The sequence below is a fragment of the Trachurus trachurus genome (genome assembly GCF_905171665.1).
Source record: "Trachurus trachurus genome assembly, chromosome: 15".
Taxonomy (NCBI): Eukaryota; Metazoa; Chordata; class Actinopteri; order Carangiformes; family Carangidae; genus Trachurus; species Trachurus trachurus.
This window is the reverse complement of record NC_139906.1, coordinates 8660003-8681422: the sequence shown is the minus strand read 5'-3', so window position 1 is coordinate 8681422 and position 21420 is coordinate 8660003. Positions and strand designations below refer to the sequence as shown.

Sequence of the window (21420 nt, the reverse complement as noted above, 5' to 3'; positions counted from 1 at the left end):
AATGCTGTAAAGAGTAAAAAAAAAAAAGTCCCCTAAAAGTATCCAGAGTGAACACCTACATGTGTATAGATGTGTTTTTTAATTAATACACAGTGGTGACTTACCTGTGTGTGTCTGTTGTATGGGTGTGTGTGTGCTTTGTGTGCATACCCTAATGTTTCAAGTGCGTGACGATGCATTAATGTGTGTGTTGTGCTGTTCAGACAAACTGTGTCGGGATGTGTTTGCATTTGGGTGTGTACAGTATTGTGTGTACATTCTCGATATATGATTCAGCTGTGCAAATGTGGACATGTATTACCACACACACACACACACACAGACACACACACACACACACACACACACACACACACACACACACACACACACACACACACACACACACACACACACAGAGAGACACTTTCTCCATTCAGAATGAGATTCCCTGGTGCAGAGTATTTCTGCCAATAATTCATGAGTGATCTGCGCCCCTTGCCGGCCTTTAGCATTTTTATTTAATCTGCTGAGCCCTACCGCGTGCTCGCTCATCAATAATACACACCGACATGTGTGTTAACACATCTATGGTGTGTGTGAGTGCGTGAGAGAGAGAGAGACAGACAGAGAGGGGGAGAGAGAGTTGTTATTATAAATGTGAATAAAGAGATTGTGTGCGTCTGTGTGTCCATAATGTTCCGTGCTGTAACATGTGATAGGATTCAGCTCTGTCCCTTTCAACTGTCTGTCGTCCATGTTTTTCATGGTGAGGTCTTCCCCCTGTCGGGACAACAAACATGGCCGACCCACAGTTCATCTGCGGCCATTCAATGTGAATTCAATTCACTTCTGATGGTCTGCGTATGACCGTGTAACACACTCCCACTAAGTGTTTTATGCCTCCTGAAGTCTCTTTGGCTTGATGTCACAGTTGTAGACCTGATTTGGTGCAAGTGAACGCATGAGAAAATGTGTGTATGTGTGTGTGTGTATGTGTGTGTGTGTGTGTGTGTGACAGAATTTGGACATGCACACATTTGTGTATAAGTGTGTGTGTGTGTGTGTGTGTGTGTGTGGGAGCGTGAGTGTGTGTTCTTCAACAGCACTGACAAACAGAATCACAGCTCGGGAAATTGACTTCAACAAATCAGTGGGTCAGGAGGTAACATCACCGGGGGTTGCTATGGAGACACCCAATGACGGGGCTTCCCAATCAGCACAACAACACGCCTGCGAAATGGCAGTTCCCCTAACGTAACCTCTCTCTCTCTCTCCTTCACTCTCTCTCTCAGTGATTGTCTCTTTCTCTCTCTCTCCTCTACCTCCATCCCTCCATTCTCTCTTTACGTCCATCTCTTTGTCTTTATCTCTACGTCATCCCATCTTTTCACTTTATTGTTTTCCCTCTCAATCACCCTTCCATGCTACAACCACGTATCGCTTGCTCAAACAACCATGCATGGAAATATGCCTGTGGACAAGCGTACACACACACACACACAAACACACACACACTTGTGTACAACAAAATGTGAGGGGGCAGCGGGATCCCAGCATGCAGGGTTTAACAGCTAATACCCCTTAGATTAACCACCCCCGGTTCCTCTCTCTCTCTGACACACACACACTTACACACAAACACACAACATCTTCCACAAACCAAGATTAACCTCCCACGATTTACACTGTGTGTGTTGGTCTTGCACACACACACACGTACGTACACACACACACACACGTACGTACACACACATGCACACACACACACATACACCTTCAGGGTGTGTTGCTATCCCCCTACCAATAAAAATAACAAACAGAATGAGAGCACACAGTCAGCCTTAAGTGACCAAGCTACTGTTCATGTGACTGTCTGTCTGACTCACACACACACACACACACATGTACAAAGCGCGCACACACACACACACACACACACAGACACACACAGCTTGGCTTTATCTCAGCTGTAAGAATTGATCCCCCATAGATTTCAGAGGGGTCACGTGATTTGATAACCTCGACAGGATTCCCTCTGGTCAGGAGGCCTTTTACTGCTTCTACAGTGTGTGTGTGTTGGTGTGTGTGTGTGTGTTTGTGTGTGTGTGCATTGTTTTTGGCCTGGTATAAAATGAATTCTCCATAGACTGATACACCATACCCTAATCTAACGTCTGTCTGTCTCTGAGGTCTCAGATTGAACAATGGCTGGGAATAATGTTAACATCATTAGACTGCTGGTAATGGGGATTTATCGTGTCTCATCTCTTTCTCTCCCTCTCTCCTTATCTTTCTCTCTTTTCTCTTCATCTCATTCTCACTCCGTCTGGCTCTCTAACTCTCTCTCTCTGCTGCCGCTGCTGCCCTTTGCCTTTCTGCAGTCTCCACTTTCAAGCTCGTACCCACCAACTGACTGATACTTTCAAGGATTATTTTAAGGGCCGCTCAGATCAAACACCCTCTGCCCGGGCCCTGCCTCCGTTACCCAGACTCCAGCCCATTTAATTAGACATGGCTAATAACACTAAGCATGTGCTGATAGCCATCTCTCTGATAAGACTAGCCGCACAAGGACATAGGGCCCCTTTCTACCTTTTACAGTGCTACCTAAGGTTAAAAACGGCTAGTTAGCAACCGTATTTTATGGCCCCGGCCAGTCACGCTTGTGCCCAATTAACAGGCTAGTTGGCACTTACAGAACATTAATTTGCAAAGGCAGGTTAGCAATCAGGCACCGCGCCTCTAATACAGGCTCCTCTCTAACAAGGACAACTCCACATGCTACATGCATTATGAAAGAGGTACTCGATAATATGTAAAAGGATATATGGTCATTTGACACCCAATAAAAACGGCTTTCAACCGTAACACTCAGATGAAAATGAGCAGCTACAGCAGCCCAAGTCCTTCTTGTCTCTTAATTAAAGTTTAAAGTTTAAACTGCAGGACCATGTCAGAGAAAATGGACTTTTTAGGAGAAAAGTTAATAAATGTTAGTTTTACCATGGGAGCGAGATGTTCACATTTTATTAAAACAAATGTAAAAGGAGCAAACCCGCCCAAAAATAAGTCAGCCAAAGTAAAATCCTATAATTAGTCTCAGAGCTACCACTTTCCAGTAATCATTCTTGTATAACTTGTGCATGTTGGATGTTTTTATTGGATGTTTTCAGAAATGTAGTTTGACTCTTAATTAACATGGATGCCTCATGTTTGGGGCTGAGTTAGGCTGTTGGTCTGGAAAATCACTCCAGGCCATATCTCTTTAGATGGATTGATCTAGATGAGGATGATTCGGTAAGTGGTGTGTGCGTGTGTGTGTGTGGGATGAAAACAGGGGTGGAGTGGAGGCATTAATTCCAATCATTAAGAACTGGGATAGCCTGGGGGGCCGAACGAACCCCCTGAAAAATCGACTACGTGTAAACTCTGAGATGACTTACCAGTTGTTCACTTGTAGGATGGTGAGGCCTGTGTCTTGCGCCAGCTGTTTCTTCTGTTCTTCTGACGGGTAGGGATGCTGCAGGAGAGGAAGAGACAACACAACATGTATGAGATAAAGGCTGACCGCAAATTGTTAAATGAAGCTTCCTGTTTTCTTTTAAAAACAGGGGGGGTCTGATGTGCTTTTTAGTAGAGAGAGAGATGTTGCAGGGGCACAGGTTACACACACAGAGAGACACACACTGCATAATGAGAGGTAGCGAATAAGACGTGTGCTCATGCTCACTGGTGCGTAGGTGTCAGTATGCGACTGTGTCTACGTCTATCCGAACGTATATATGTGTGCGTGCGTGCGCGTTGTCGTGCCTTTCTACCCCTCCACCCTCCCTCCAATCATTAATGGAATATGAAATCTTGTAATTAATGGCAGCCAAAAAGGCAAGCCAATTAGAAAGTTAAGTGAAGTGGAGAACCAGCTCTGGTAATTAGGCAGCCTCTTACACAAATATATTCGCGTCGACGGCCCCCCTCTCACCCCGCTGCATATGTAATCAGTGAGCTGGGAATATGTAATGTTAACCCGATGGAATACAGACAAGAGAATGTAAAAAATCTCTTGTCTTTATTGCCGCTGCTTGCTTTTATCCTTATTGCAGTTGGTGCAATAACATGACTCTGTTAAGTTTGCCACTTTGCTGGAATCATTTCTCCAGGCACAGAACTGTGAGGAACCGTGAGCACAGAGAGCCGCCGAGGTTTCATTATTTTTTTTAAAGGACCACCGGCTTATTATAGAACAGGAATTCCCCCCTCCCAAAAAAAAAAAAAATACATATTGCCATGTCAGCAAGTCATTTAATCTAATTTTGAGTCTTTTAAAGCTTAAATATCTGCCACCAGGAGGATAAATCAATTTAAACTTTGATTTACTTTTTTTTATCTTGTCTTACTTTTGTCACTTTGTCAGGAATTTGTATAAGATAAGCAAAAAATGACGATTTGCACTGATACACGATAGGTTTTTAAAGATTATTTTTTTATTATAATTTGAATACTCATAAATGACACACGAGCGCACGATAAACAAGTATTGGACTGTCGGAGGGACAACCCAAACTGACCCAGTGTTTAAATAGAAACTACTGACTCCATCCTCCTGACAGCTGAGAACAGTTAAAGTCGAGCCACCTGTTTAAATATATAGAATGAATAAATTGGATAAATGTGAACTTGGGGAGTGTGTTGATTTATATTAGAGTGAAGGGAGGGTGGGGGGGGTCGCAGATGCACGGAGCCTTGTTCATGGAGGACAATGTGCTGTTCATGACTGAGACAAGACATGGACTGTGCTGAACACACCATAGGCAGGGCCATAAAAAAGGAGGAGAGGAGGGAGGAGTGGAGGGGGGGCGAGGGAGAGAATAGCACAAACTGGACAACTATGTATATTTCAAAATGCTGTGTATACATTTAGGAAAGACACATAAATAGATTGGTGATCATTAATCACAGATGAATGATCCATTCTTCAAGAGTTTTCATTCGGACAACCGGAGTTTGAGTTTGATTTCGGAGGATTGCAGAGAAATAACAAAAAAAAGTGTTAATTTTCCACATATGTGTCGACTTATTTAAAACCAAAAGTGAAAATAAAGAGGGAACGTCATATTTCGATGGAGCAGAAACCGTTTTTAAAAAGTCTAAACCAGCGATTTCATCAAAACCAGCGACTCATGTTCTTTGACTTCATGCATCTGACTGATAGGAAGAGGATACACAAGACAAGACCCTGACATTTATCCAGTTATCATCGCATGTCACGGCAACCAACAGTTGTGTGCCGCTCATATGGCTTCTGTACAGTATGTCTACCAAGAACACACACACACACATACACACACACACACACGCACTAAATAGTCAATCAGACGTGCAAAATCAGTGCGGCGCCAGTGTTTTCATTTTTTCATTACAGTTTTTTCGGCGCATAATGAGCAGGATTGTGTTTAATGCTGGGACAACCCAGCGGAGAGAGAGAGGAGACACATTTTTCTTTTCCCAGCCTTCCCCTTGTCCATGTGATTGGTTGTGGGGGAATGGGAACACAAGGAGGCTAATTTCACGCGCTAAGATATAATTGCATTGTTGCCTCTGGCCAAATGTGTGTCCACTTCTCTTCTTTGTCCATTTTTGTGTGCATTTATGTGTGTGTGTTAATGACGTGTCCACTCATATGTACTGTACGTGTGTGCGTGTCTCTGTGTGTGTGTGTGTGTGCTGCAGACTGATCGGATAATATCAGAATTAAAATGAGTGCAGCAAATCTGGGGCGCCACTCGCCTCGCCGTGTGTGTGTGTGTGTGTGTTGCGAGTGAGAAATCATTCTTTAGGGCGTGTGTCATGTGATGTGTTGACGCACTGAGCACTTTACATACAGACGCCACACACACACACTGCTGTCATATTAAAGCTAATCGTGTGAATAACATGTCTTTTAAGTCTTTCCCTTTCAACAGCAAACACAGCTGATGGGACATGAAAACATCAATGTGTCCATTCTACATCTTGCAGATCTGTGGGAGCAGGAGTGTCTGCCTCGTGATATATGGGGGCTGCGGCCATGCCAGGGGCCACAATACAGCACAAATACACCCTGTTTCAATGCTTCCGTCCCCCCAAGCTCCTCAGCACACACAGATATACACAACTAGTCACACACACATACAAGCACGCACGCACAATCTCAATCTCACACAGCTGGGAGAAAAATGTGCTTGCTGCAATGAGTGTGTTCTCTTCAACACACATCCTGCCTGAGGTGAAATGTAACCAAGTCTATTTACTCAAGCACAGTTTTGAGGTTCTTGTATTTATATTACTCATTACACTGAGTTATCCCAATGTATATAATGTTGTTAGACTTTAACACCATGGACGTGAATGCACCGTCTAATGTAATCTAACACATATGGGAGCCGTTCTGCTGCATCATGAATATTCTAACTTTTAATATTTGAGCGTTTTTACATTGTGGTAGAACTATTTTTTACCTAAAGGATCAGAAAATGTCCTCCGCCGCTGAAAATCCTCCTCCTAATACAACTTTTAATGCGCTGGATTTACCAGAAAGAGCTGCCCCACGAAACATCCAAACTGTTTTTCTCCTCCTCCTCCTCCTCCTTTTTTTTTTCTAAAACCACCAAATTAGCTGCTATCTGTCAAAACACTGTGATTTAGGCAGCGAGTCGCCCAGTTTTAATATTGTCTGTGAGTGATTCTGGTCTCTTTTAACGGCCTTTGGCTGTGGAGAGGGAGAGAGGGAGAGACAGAGAGGCAGAGAGAGAGAGACCTTCAGTGAGAAAAGCAATAACATGTTCTTTAAAAGAGCAGATGGAAAGTTTCTGCGCATCCTTCCCTCCCTTCCCCTCTTCCCTCCGCCTATCTTAATGATATGTCTTCTCCAAATATACAACTCCTTTCATGAGAATTTCCACCCTGCTCGCCGCGGAGCATGTGGGTGCCAGGAGGGGTGTGTGTTTTCACTTCTCTCCCCTCTGTGTGTCTTATCAATCCCAGTGTGTGTGTGTGTGTGTCATGAGAGTGAGTGTGCATGCGTGGGTGTGCGCATGCATGTCTGTTATGTTGCGTGTGTCCACTCGAGTCAAAGATTTTGCTTGTGCGCGCCTGTATTAGTAAGTTTGACTGTGCACAGACATGAGTATGTGTGTGTGTGTGTGTGTGTGTTTGTTCTCCTCTGAGCCACTGAGCTTGCTGGGTGTACGAGTGAGTTCAGCCGTGCATGGTCATCTCTCTGTGTGTGTGTGTGTGTGTTATGTGTATGTGTGTGTGTGTGAGTAACAGAGCATCAGTAACATCCCCTCCCTGTCTGACCGTCTTCCTCTCTGACCCCCTCAGACGAGAACAAGAGAGGGACAGATAGACGGAGAAGAAGAAGGAAGGAGAGGACGAGGGAAGGGGGGAGGCAGGGGAGGAGACATGGAAATGGATATCTGGAGCCCCAGGGGTTTAACAGAGAGATAAGAGCATAAATATTCTGCAAGACCCCCTCTTCTTTACTCCCCCCTGTCCCATGGCTAACCCAGGAGGAAACTATTCTGGGCGAGGTGGTAGAGCCGACCGTTCCAGTTACCAATTACGTATTTAATATGCTACAAGAACAAGAGTAAACACAGTGTAGTGTTTCCCTCTTTTTCATGTAGGTTTCAGAAACCTGATGCACCAGGTGCTGACCGGACTGAACTGAACCGAACCGAAATCTTAATCTCATCTGCAGAAGCAACAGCTCGCTCAAACTTTTGCCGACTTTAACTTCCCGGTTCTGATTTTTTTTTTTTTTTTGCACCTTGTACAGTAAACCACATCGAGCCTCGTCTTAGTCCCTCGGTGGCAATAAGAGGCGGAGAGAGGGGGGGGGAACAAAACAAAAAACGAGTCTGAGTCACTCTTTTTGTCGGGGATGCTCCACTTCACCACAAGGGGAAGGCTATTTCAGAAATGTCTTTTATCTCGCTGATGTTCTCCCTTCTCTTCTCATCTCGCCTCCTCAGCAAAACCAGCTCCATTTTCTCCTCCCTCTCTCTCTCTCTTTCTCTCTCTGGCTGTCTCTTACCCTCACTCTTCCAAATACAGTTAATATTATCCCGGCTTTGCTTTCAAAAATAAGGTATACATCCTTTAATAAGGACATAAACACAGATAAAATTACACTTTGATATATGATTTTACATGGTTTTCTATTCTGGCTCCTGAAACCCTACATAAATGTTAAACCATTTTGTTATATTTAGATCTATATATATTTTATATGTTCATATATTTATATATAAACATCTTCCGTGTAGGCCTGTTACATCTCTATCTTAATATGTGTGACTCCATCCTTATTAACCAATTCACCAGCCAGAGTCCTGCTCCCTCTCTCAGCCATTAGTGTTATGGTGTTATCGTTGCATATATTTCTATTTAAGGCTGCGCTTCCCAAGCCTCTGTGCATCCCATTAAAAAGGCTTGACATGCCACATTAGCTTTATAAAACTGCTTCCATGAGACAGGATGGAGGGGTGGAGGGGGGTGGGGGGTATAAGAGAGAGGAAAATCATATGTTGTCACAGTCATGTGATGTCCCTCAAAAAAAGAGACCATGACACTGCACAATCTGTGGACAACAGCCATGGGTCAATGGTATTTCGAGTTAGCTGCTTTACCACCAGATGGTTGGGGTTAGCCACAAGGCATACGGACGGCAGAAAATGCAACAAATCGCAGTAAACAACTTGTGAATGTGCGACACTTCGCTACAGTGAGCGCACTTATTAATAAGATATTCTTGGCTGCTTCCTCTCCCTGCACACTTATAAAAGAATTAACTGCCCCAATCAAAAAAGAAGAAGAAAAAAACCCCCAAAAGTTGCAGCAAACACCAGTACAACCACATTATTCATGGTTATTGACTGTTGAGGTACAAGTGAACAGCCTTGGCTTAGCCAGGTCTGCTCCCCTCGCTGTTCCCAGGTCAAATCTCTGTGGAAACTGAGCTGCCCATCAGGAATGCCTGACGGCTAATCCGGGGGCCTTTTTGGCTAGAAGGGCATCAGAGTATCATACCAAACTGTCTTTTTACACACACTCACTCACACACACACACACACACACACACGTACGTACACGAGCACACGGTTTACTGGAAGTGTAGTATTGCTCCTGCCAGAAGTGTATGAGATTACCTTAAATATTTGGGGAGGCAAGCACATTGTTATGCTAACAACAAATGCCCAGAACCCCCGAGCATGAGCAGACTTTGAAACAGGCGTTCCAAACTGTAAGCCTGTTGTATCTCATACAGCAAGCTTCCAATTTCCCCAAATTTCTTGCTCATTCAGTGGAAGTTTCATCCTCCGTGTGTGTGCTCACACTGCGCTGGGAGAGCTACGCCATTTCAAATTCCTTTCTGTGTAGGTGGCATCGACTGACATCCCTTTGACTTCATTAGGGAGCAGGGACCCGGCAACAAAGCTGGCTCTGGGAGAAAGGGGGGATTAAAGAAAAAAAAAGAAAAGGGAGTGAGGGCGAACAAAACAACAACAGAAAAAAACAAAGCACCCCTAACCTAATTTCCTCTGATTCGGGCTGCTCCGATGCAAAATAACAAAACAGAGCAAAAACGGATCTTTTGAGAGACTCAAAATGAACCAACTTCAGGATGAGAGCTGCAGCGTGCCCTCTGCGCAAAATAAACGCTGCCTGTCTTAATTCTGTAAAGCACAAAAAAGCAGAAAAGTCGTATTTTATGGCACTTGGGCTATGGTAAACCAACTCAAAGCTTGTCGCATGAATAATTCACTGCTGCTCTTTTCTTAAAGCCCCGATATTCGCCCCAAAAATGGCAAAAGAAACCCCCCTACAAACTGTTTGTGCCGTCAAATCTCTCCATCTCTTCTGGAAATAAAGACAATGGAGGAAAAAAAAACAGATGTTCTTGGGCTCTTTATTCATTAATGAGCATTTTCCCTCTCAAAAAAACAGCTTTTGTTGATTTAGGGAAATCTCACAGCGCTCTCGCCTATGGGAATGAGATAAATCTAGTTAGCTGGAGAGGCAAAGGGTGAAAAGTATGTCATTAAAGCTCTAGTACAAAGTGGATTAGACAATGTACGGCGTTCTCCGCTATGATAATTGATGATTAGCATCATTCATGGCTTTTCTAAAACTCTACGGGCACGTAACATAATGCAGGGCAGCAGCCACCTCTGGAGCTGGAGCTGGAGCTGCAACCGCTGCTACAGGGTGTGAACAATGATCCGTGTGCTTTACAGCTGGGTGGGTCTCCGGTCTATGTGTATACTGAAGCTTATAGCATGTATGCACATGACCAAGTCTCAAGTCTTAACAAAGTACTGTATTGTCGCACAGAATGTGACGGGTAAGGTTTGTTGATACTGAAGAAAAAAGCATCTCATATTGTGTGGTGTCTGTGCTTTCTGGTTGCTTTCACTAAGAGCAAGGGCGTGCTTCATTAGTCCTCCCTATTCCAGCTCAGGGGAGGCTAAATTTATTAAGGGGGCCGGATGTTGCACAACACCTGCTGCTGTGCTTCCCTCCGTGCAATAAAGGGAAGGGGGTGCGGCGCGATAGCTAGTGGTAGTGGTAAGCGCTGCTCGTTGGACTGAGGCTGATGAGCTGGGGCTAATTCAGGGGGTGATTATGTAGTTTGCTGGACCACTAAACCTCTTTAAGCCCATAATTACCGCCTATTTGAGCGAGGGGAGGCACTCCAAAGCAATCGGTACTTGCACCAAGCGGCGCAGTGAACGGCAGCCACAGCTGGAGGTGGGCTGCCTCAGGGCTGCCTGGGATGGAGGGGGTGTGTAAATGGGGAGTAGGAGGGATCCGCGAAGCCTCATCCCAGTCAGGTAGCACATGGCTGAGGAGAGAAAACAGCAGGACGCACCTCAGAGCACCGCGGCGTGCCATCTTCAAGCTTACGGCGCTCGTCGGAGCTAGCATTCTAGCAGTGATCTCTAAAAACCTAAAAAACAAATGGTCTCTTGTTACGCTGCACAGCTGCAGAGAAACACCGTGCAATCAAAGCGTTTAAAGCAACAAAATAGAAACAAGCAGACCTCCGAAACTTCTTTCAGACTCAAGAGGAAGGAATCAGACTCTCAGATTGCACCTCGACCGTGAGGGAATCCATTTTCATTTCACCTGACTTTCAAGGAAATTTGACTTTACGTAATGCCACTGAAATCTGATCTCTCCGAGGAAGCAATTTGGGGACCACAGAACATTCTAATAACCCTGGCGATATTATTATGTTATTATCATAATTACCCTTTTGCTCCCGACGTTTTAATTAGAAACTCACCGTTGGCCCCTAGGGGGGTTAAAAAGAACCTGGGTTGGGGGGTGGTTGCAGGAGAGGGGGGGGTGGCGGGCGCTGAAACTAGGTAAAGGTATTTCACAATTGCTCCCTTATGCTCTTTGGAGCGGCAAGCATGAGAGGGAAGGAGGACGCAGCCGCTGCCATTGAAAAGATGAAGCGTATTCTCACCCTGCCTCTGTCTGACATCTCTGTCATTCAGAGTACACCTACACCCATCCCTCCCCTGTCTCCCAATCTTCCTCACCCGTCTCCGCCCCCTTCCATCCCTCTGTTCTATATTTAGCATTTTGCTTAAAGCAGATATCAGCTTCACGGCCGTTTCGGCTAATGCTGCGTTCAAGGCAGGCTTTTGAAACCGTAAGTTACAGCTTCAAGTCACAACTACGACTTGGTAGCGTTCCAGGTAACCCGTAGCTCGTGTTTTTACCATCCTGTTGTCTGTGAAAGTTCCCTATAACGGCCACTCGTAACTTCCGACCCGTGAACTCGTACCAGATCGAACTGGTATGACTTCACAGGAAGGAAAAACACAAAGTACGAGTTTCTTTGAACGCACCATGAGTTAGCAGCCCCCGCCCTTGTCAGGCATCAATTGGTCCTCGTGCTACGTCACCACATTCACGCGCATCCCTTGGCTGCACACACAGCCCTTCATGCCGTTCTCTCTCCTCATTGGATAACACTTATATCCCACAAGGAAAATTTTCTCCTCGGGTTACAGCAGAGCAGAGTGACGGAGAGACTCGTGTTTAGGCTGAAATACTTCATGTAAGTGATTGCTGACGGAAAATAGGACTATTTAGGACTTATATTAACAAAAACATTCCACTGATATCTGCTTTAACTATCTCATAGTGCCTCCTTTTTCTCCCCTCTTTTTCTTCCTTCCCCACTTAACTCCTGTCTTTTACCGTTAGCTCTCATCTTTTCCTTCGATTTTAATATCCTCGCCTCCTTTCCCTCCATCTCGCTCCTCTGCTTCCTCCCTCTCTCTCTCTCCCGCTCTCTCTCTGCGCTCGTCTTCAGCAGCAGAGGGCCTTCTCCATCAGTGCACCGCTTTTACAAATCAATGACTTAATCTGTCGTAACAAACAAGTGAGCAGCACCCTCAGCCGTGTTCACTTCCCCCCACCATCGCTAACACTACAACAGCACGCCTCAAAGAGAGACAGAGAGCGGGGGAAAAGAGGAAAGCTGACAAATATGCCATGTGATTGTGAAACACACATGTAGCAGAGAGAGTACTGTATGTCAGAGGACAGTGAAGATTAAGATAAAGATGGGAGGAATAAAAACCTTAGAAATAAGGGGTCATGGCAGAAAAGAAAGACAGGATAATAATAGATGGTGAGGAAAATCAAAGTGTAGCTATAGTACGTCAGTGAGGGTTTTCCCACCACATCTCCTCAGCCCTCAGCTCTGTCCAACTCCTCTACCATGAGTTATTTCCTGTCTGCATTCACCACCTGGTTCACTAGCTATGATTTCTCTCACTCCACTGGACACACAAACACACACACACACACACGTCCACGTGCATACTTTTGTGTTTGCTTGTGTCACAGATGCACTTACAACACACACCTGACCGTCCCCTTCCAAAGGGGCAGATTGGGTCAGCTGGCCAAGTGTAAACACACTACCAGCCTATGGCCATATACCTTCCCATGATGCCACCTGCCTCTACGACGTATAGCGGATCTGGAGCTTCACGGTGTTTAATGCAGAAAACTTCAATCACAAAACGATAAGATAAGTAGGTGTGAATGATGAGTTGTGGGTTGATATCACAGGATCTCATCTATAAACCACAGCGCTGTGCCGGATGCCTTTGAAACAGCACAAGTGCAACTATATTGCTATGATATCATGGTTCAAAGCCATTAAAATGTAAGGCAACACAGCTGTACATTATAGAAAACTGGAATGAGAAAGGGAGTCATGGAAGAAAGGAGGAGAGGGAGAGCAAAGTCAGATAGGCAGAAGGCATGCATAAAAGATCGGAAACCCTTTTTCAGAAAGAAGTGTTTTGTCTGAGGGAGAGACGGAGACAGAGACGGAGCGAGGGGGGAAAGAGAGAGAGGGAGAGAGTTCACGCATGGGAGAGAATACAAGTGGGAGGAACTGAATTGATAAATTAGTTCAGCCAACGCGCAAACTGATTACCACGACGGCAAAGCCACAGGATCCATCGAGCACACGCATGGAACCAGGCGCACGCACACACTCACTCACAAGCACTTACAAAAGAGACATAAAGCTGACACATACAAATAATAGCACGACTGCATATGCAATCACAGACAGATGCACACACACACTCTCACACACACACACACACACACACACACACACACACACTCACACACACCAAATGTATCTAGGGCAGGCTGCTGCAGTTGCTGTAAGTAAAAGGTATTGAGCTGCTGACTCCAGCCAGAAAAGATCCCACAATCCTCTGGATCACCAAACACAGCCTAATGGATAATGGCTAACAGCTAGCGCTAATGTGATTTCACACTTAGCAGAGTTAATATATCACTGGCTGAACAAAATCATGCTACACCCCAGCTATGCTAAAACTCTGGTTCTTGAAAAGGTGGCGAACATTTTTTTTTTTTTTGGCAGCCAAAGCTTCATTTAAGGAGTTTTAAACAACAACTAAACTATTATGGAGGTTGTGTGTTTTGCTTGTGGGTAAGAATGAGAGGCTGGTGAAGCTAATCTTAAAGCGTCGGATAGCAGCATACCATCAAGCTAACCACAGACTTATGACAATATTTTTCCCTGACTCTTCCACACGTCAACTTGCCACTCACTCTCCAATAAATACCACAGTGATGGTGGGGAACTCCACACCCCACACAGCCACTGACGTCGCCTCTAAGAGCCTATAAGTGTGTGTGTGTGTAATGTTTGCATCCTAGTGTGTGTGTTTATGTGTTTGTGTGTGTCTGAGAGCTGAGACCGAGCCTCTTCTTCGGATTTGCAAATCATCGTAAACTGATTAGTGGGTACCAAACCAAGAGTGATTTCGCACATCCGAGTTAATGGGCCTTTGTCCCGCTCTGAGGACGCGCACGTTCATGCACACACATACACACACACGCACACACACACGTATCACACACAGCTGATAATGAAAAATAGAACTAGTGTGAAACACAGCTTCAGCATGAAGCCATCAATCATTCTGACGTACAACAATGAAACCACACACTGAACTGTTTCATAGTTTCCCAACTATGAAATTATATGAGGCGCTGGGGAGAGGGAGAGAAGGATGACAAAGAGAGGAGAAGAGAGATGGTCGACGGCGGCGACGATGGTGACAAGGTGATTGAGAAATCAAGGCTGATATTCAATATTCCCTCACCTTTATGTTTAACCAAGACATTAACAACCACTGAAGTGTTACTGAGCTAAAATGAGTTTCTCCAAACAGGATTTTCTCACCAGACAACTTTTAAAAATGGCAAAACATAAACTAAGAAGCTTCTAAAGTTTCAATATGAACAGATCTTGGTGTGTTTGTGTGTTCTTGACAGCCATATTAGATCTCTTGTGACTGCTGATCCCCTCCAGTGCTACTGACCGACCTTGAGGGTCTGTAAAGTTCTCACGTTCTCAAAGAAACCCATCGACCCACCCCTCGACGAAGGCCAGATCAACACACACACACACACACACAGAGACACACACACATGCATGCTTGCGTTCAGTCTAGCTCTATGGCAGCCATTTTGAAAAGGTTCAAAGGTGACTTGAATTAAAAGTTAACTGCCCTGGAGGGCTTTTAAATAGAGGGGTAAAATGATACAAGAGGAAGAAAGAGGAGAAAGTGGGAGAATAAGCTGAGATGAAGGGATGTCAGAAATGTAAAGAGACTTCGTAAAAACACCCGACCTGCACGTATTGTTATATAAATGTTTACAACTTATTCTTCTGTCTGTTTTAAGATATACTTTATTTTGACTCTTATGTGATTGACAGCTATCCAACCTGCTGAAATGTCAAGCAAGTTAAAAGAATTATATCCTTCAAGCTTCAACCGATATGATGTTTATTTACACAGAGGTTTGAATATTAGAATTTGGTTTTATGAGACTAAATATTTTTTCTACAATCCGGATGGAAACGCCTTTGACAACCGTCACTGGACACCATGGAAACCCAGACTTATGAAACGCATTAAAACAGGCCAGCAGGTCATAAACCACATCCTTATAAAGGCCTGGAGGGAGCCACTGGTTTTAAATGAATGAAATAAACCGTAAAAGCAAACAGGGGGGGGGTTGTTTTTTCTAAACATTATAGTTTCAATAGGAAGAATGAATCTCAGCACACAGCATCAACTAATTCCTGCAAACTCTTTTGCACGTCTCCATCTGCCATGTGTCAGTCTTTGTACCCAACTACTGTATCCCACTATCATCTTCTCAGCCATCCATCACTCCATCCATCAATCATGAAACAGATGGCCTTTCAGGAGCCCATGTCAGGACTGATGGCTTCCCCCTGCCTGCCCTGACCATGCCATTACCCCTCCCTCTGCCGACACCCCCAGAGAGACACACCTCCTGCCCCCTACACCTCCACCAGATGGACCAGACTCACTATCTACTATCTACTCACAACCGTCCTGCAGAGATGGATGGGTCACCGGCCTATCAGCTTTTAATACACATACAAAAAAAACCAACATGCATGCACCATATGAAATGGTTGCAAATAGCCAAGTGTGTGAGAAGCAAGTATGTGTGTGTGTGTGTGTGTGTGTGTGTGTGAGAGAGAGAGTGAGAGGGTCAGTTCACAAAGAGAAGCCCCCAAAGAGAGCTGTCTGCCTTTGGTCCCTGGGGCCTGTCAAGAGGGATAATTGATGATGTTTTCATTACAAGGTGTGGGGTAATGTGGGGGTTGGAGCACAGTATGAGTGTGTGTGCATGTGTGTGTGTGTGTGTGTGTGTGTGTGTGTGTGTGTGTGTGTGTGTAGTGGGGGGTAGGCAGGTTGACTCAGCTGCCTCCTCTTTGACACCAACCACTCCTGCGATTGGTACGGACAAGTCATTGCTTCCAAATGCCCTCATACACACACACACACACTACACACACACATGCACACGCACTAAAGCAATCGCACACACACATTTACACACATTACACAACCCCTCACAAACAGATACAGACGTGCACAAACACACAGCCTAAAGCCAATTCCATTCCTAGAGATAAAGTATCTGAAACCAAATAAAAATGCTAAGAATAAGACTAACTTGTTCTCTTGTTTTCCCCTGCCGCTCTGTCTCGTCACAGTGTCACGCAAGGCCTTTGGCAGATCTGTCCGTCTGTCTGTCGTCTCTTAAGGCCTCTTTGAAATCCTAATGCTGTGGCGCCTAAGATTCTGACTGCCACTTAGATTGAATTAAGACCTAATCGGAGACACCAGGCCACATAGACCGCCATATTATTTACAGTATCAAGATGGACATCGTGCCTTTGTTGTCGCTTATGAATAAATTAATGAAAACACTTAAAAAGTCAGCTGATGTCCTCCTTTTTTTTAAAGCGCTCCTTCCTGATGTCTTTTCAAAGCTATTAACGAGGCATCCCGGCAGCTTGGAAGGTCAATTGAAATTATTTTTCATGAGAAACTTAATTTGTGCCGTGGATAACTAAGACAAACAAGTCTAACAGCAATCACAGGACAGCCGCGTTCATAAACATGAAAAAAAAAAAAAAAAAATGCATGTGAAGCCTTCTGTGTTATGGATTCAATTCAAGCATTGTACCTTTGTAGTTGGAGGCACACAAATGGAAGCCCAGAAGGAAGTATGAAGACAGGGCCAGTGTGGGATAACACCCCGTCCAGGCCTGCATGCGTCGTCGCCGTGGCGGGGGTTAAGGTTGCCGCGGGTGACCAGGGTGCTGACATGTCCAGGCTCCAGCAATAAACAGCCGAAGACTAATGGCATCTGAGGCGATGTCGAACTCTGACCTCTGGGAAACTGTTTTTTTTCCCCTCACTTTGTGTTGTTTAGATGGAAGTTCAGCTACACCAATAATATGAATCTTCATATGAATCGATGCGAATAAAGCAACAACAACAACAGCAGCATCTCCTGTCACTGGTCTGTTTCCCAGAATGCCCTCTGTTCTGTTCTGTTCTGTTCTGTGCGATTCCGACCTCGACCGTTTGTGACACAATGGAAAATATTTGGTAACACTTTACTAGAATAGGTATTCATAAGATTGACATAACACCGTCATAAACATCAATGAATACTTATGACAGCTGTTGTTAAGTGTCATTCGGTAAGTTATGACACTTTTAATGCAAAGTTGACATTGTTTGAGATGTTTTTGTTCTGACAACTTGACATAAAGACAATTTAAACTGTCATAGCAGACCTAATTGCCAAACTTTAAAAATTATGTCACGTTCTCATAACAAGGACATCTCAAACAATGTCAACTTTGCATCAAAAGTGACATAACTTACCGAATGACACTTAACGACAGCTGTCATAAGTATTCATTGATGTTTATGACAGCTGTTATGTCATGGTTATGACAGTTTTATGTCAATCTTATGAATACCTATTCAAGTAAAGTGTTACAGAATTTTCATATGAATCAATACGAATAAAGAAGCAACAACAGCACCAGCCTGTTTCCCAGAATGCCCTCTGTTCTGTTCTGTTCTTTTCTGTTCTGTGCAATCCCAACCTCGACCGTTTGTGACACGATGGAAAATATTTTGTCTCTAATCATTAGCGCACCTATCCATCTGTCCATCCATATATCACCTCCTCTCAACCCTGCCTCCTATACCGCCCCCCTCCCCTTTACCCCCCAGTCTAGATTCCTCCGCCACCCAGGGCCCACAGCAGCGAGGCTCCTGGCCTCCTCTGCCAGCGCAGAAATGAATTATATCACTTTTCACACCTGTTTCTGCTCAAAACCCCCGCTGCACGCTGCTGCTGCTGTTGCTGTGGTGGTGGTGGTGGTGGGGGGGCGAAACAGCTCTCCCCCAGCTCAGCTACATCTGCGTACGCGAGCGGTTAAATTAGACTCTAATTGTATTAACGGGGGATTATGCCTTCCAGTTGGATTTTTTATACTCTCTCTCTTTCTCTCTGTGCGTTTTACACGTTTTTTTTGGAGAGAAAGGAGAAGGAGAAGGAGAAGGAGGAGGAGGAGGAGGAGGGGGGATGTGGAGGTGTAGGGGGGGGGGCAGCTCATTGAGGGTTTGCGGGTTGGCTTCTTTTATGAGCTGCGATCACGGCTGCCCCTCGTTACACTGAGTCTGTGTACAAATAGGAGGGGAGGAGAGCCAGAATGAGAGAGTGTTAGTGATAATGTGTATGAGAGTGTGCGGTGTCCCAGTCTGCCAGGCTAATATACTGATGCTAACACTGTGAATGCCAACCCCCCACCCCCACCCCCCCTCCCCTTGCCCTTCCTTTCCAGACACACACACACACACATACACACACACACCTCCTTCAGTTTAGCAAGGCAACAATCTAAACGGGGATACGGGTGGTGCGCGTAGCAGGGAGGCGGGGGTGAATTCCATCTAATTACTCTATCACATAATTTCACAAATTGCCTTTTCATAGGGGAGTGGAGAGCAGAGCACAGGGCGCGTTGGGGATTTGAGGCCTGAGCTTTCATTTACTACTCATTTCTTGTTAAATTAAACAAGAAAATACCATTTGTGAGGAGAGGAGGGTGCAAGCAAGGGGGGGTTGAAGGTGGTGGAGGTGGATTCCAACCGCACAATAGGAGCGATGGATGAAAAAGAGATTGGGTCTTTGCTATTTCTTCATCTCGACGCTTGTCGCTTTGATTGTAACACAAAGCGAGGAGGTAGCTCAGCCAGTTATGCAATCAGCGCAGAGCCACATCTACTGCTTCAATTATTTTGTTAAACATATGTTTATAATAAAGCTGTTGCCACAAAAAAAAAAAACATTACTGCGCTCCCGATCAATATTAACAGGATTAAACACATCCTCACTGATGTCAAGCCAATATAAAGGTGAAGTCTGTCAATAGAAGAAAAGCATTTTTTTCCCCGACATCCCATTGATTTAATCAGTAAAAAAAAAAAGAAAATGACTGCTTGTTGTCTCATATGTTTAATTAAGAACGTCGATGGAAAACAAACATCAAAATGAGATGAGGACACAACCCCCCACCTCTTTTATTTTGGTTCCCCACCAAGTTTACAGCTGCATGTCAAGCTGGCAGCGAGCTCGCGCCGCGCGGCCATTTGTGACGAGCGGTAAACGCTAATGTTTTGTAGTGGCTCCAAGTCGGAGCAGCCAAATTCTTCCGATGAACTTGTCCCACAAGCGCCGTCGACAACATATGAGCTCATTGGGCGTGTTGGAGGAGAGAGAAGTCAGCGAGCTGCGACTGTCGTCATTGTCACAAATTCAATACCGCTGCTGCTCTGCCTGTCTGTCTGTCACTCTACTCTACCCGTCACACAGGAGACAGCGGCTCAGTGGAGAAGCTGCTCTACCCACTCTTCCCACTTATTCCCATCTCTTAACTTGTTTTTTTTTTTTTTTTTTGATTCCTACACAGCCTGCTCATCACATGGGAAACACTGATCACACCCAAAACACTGCGGCTTCGGCTCTTTGGCACTGATGATACCTAGTGATGTTTATTAATGCTTATAACAAACATGGCACTGCTTTTTTTCCCCCCTCTTTCATTTCCTGCTAGAATAAGTCATCTGAAATTAGCTGGATTGATGGGTACGTGAGCAGAGATGCAGAAATAATTTCAAAACAAGCTTTAAAAAAAAAAAAAAACAGACATATGAATGCCACCTACCACCTACTACCCCTGCTGGTGCTCTCACTGCCTCAGTTTGCCACCCACCTTCCCCTTCCGCTTCAGTACAATAGGAACTCCCTCGAGGGTCCAAGTGTGAGGGCGAACAACAGAAAAACACACCAAGGTGGGTATCGAAACATCTGCCCAAGTCGATTCTATTGTGATTCTGGTTTATTCTGTCCTGTAGTGTCAGAATCCAGCGTATTTATATTATACTTGAGACGATTCCCTCGCTCTTTTTATTCAAGCGCGTCTTTGCGAATATGTGTGTGTATATGTGGGTGCATGCATGCATCTGTGTGTGCCTAATTGGCATTGTGTCTATCTCTAAGAGGCCAGACTCGCATCTTCCGTCCCTGTGAATCCATGTGAAACAAAGGCAAGGCAAAAAAAAAAAAAAGCAAGTTGATGGTTGTGTGGAGGAGCCTGCATGGATCATCTGCACACGCAGTGTAAGAGATACTGTAAATGTTTTTGCATTAGAGGTGCTTCGTGTAGCACTTATAAACACAAACGGTGATTAAATTAATCGTGACACTGAAGAATGATTAGTGTAAACAAATGAGGCCACTGTGAGCGTTTATCTGACACCAGCGGTATCGTCCGTGCCAATGTTTGCTCAAAATTAAGACCACATTTCCCATAAACAAAGAGGATATTGCTGCTCTCCTGCCTGGGTTTCATTTCTCTTTGGCTTCGCCGACGAGCATCGACATATTGGAAGTGATTTTTTCATCAACTTTTCACTTTACCTCTGAGTTTTATAAGCGGCTGGCACAGAAGGAAGCGTATCCCTCCTGTTTTGCCATAAAGCAATTTAACCTATGTGCCATTGTGTGCCTGTATGAGTGCATGTTTTAGCTAAACCCCCCCTACCCCCTCTCTGCCTGGGAGAAGGAAAAGGTTGATGGATCCTCCTTATCCTCCCACTTCATCTCCTTGCCTTCTCCTCCTCTTCTTCTTCTCTTCTCCCTCACTCCCCTGACACTCACTTATATCCTTCCCACTGTTTGAGATCTAACAGTGCAGAAGCCTCCCATAAGCCCAACTCATGGTGTAATATGACACAGTAGGTGTGCTGCTGCTGTGTGTATGTGTGTGTGTTTCGCCAGGCATGTGTGTGATGAACTGTATTTCCACAGACAGGATGTGTGTATGTTTCAAACACCTTTCCTCTGTGGCCCTGAAGGTTTCGGGGGGAGAAGGGGAGGGAGGAGGGAGGAGGGGGGGTGTAC

General features: G+C 44.9%; 1 protein-coding gene across 1 annotated transcript in view; it reads right to left on the bottom strand.

Moving 5' to 3' along the window:
- meis1b (Meis homeobox 1 b) overlaps positions 1–21420 on the bottom strand; it is an 82848-nt gene that overhangs the window by 19364 nt on the left and 42064 nt on the right. The window contains exon 9 of the mRNA XM_083988414.1: positions 3426–3502. Within this exon, the coding sequence (XP_083844540.1) occupies positions 3426–3502 (77 nt within the window). The remainder of the gene's footprint in view (positions 1–3425; positions 3503–21420) is intronic.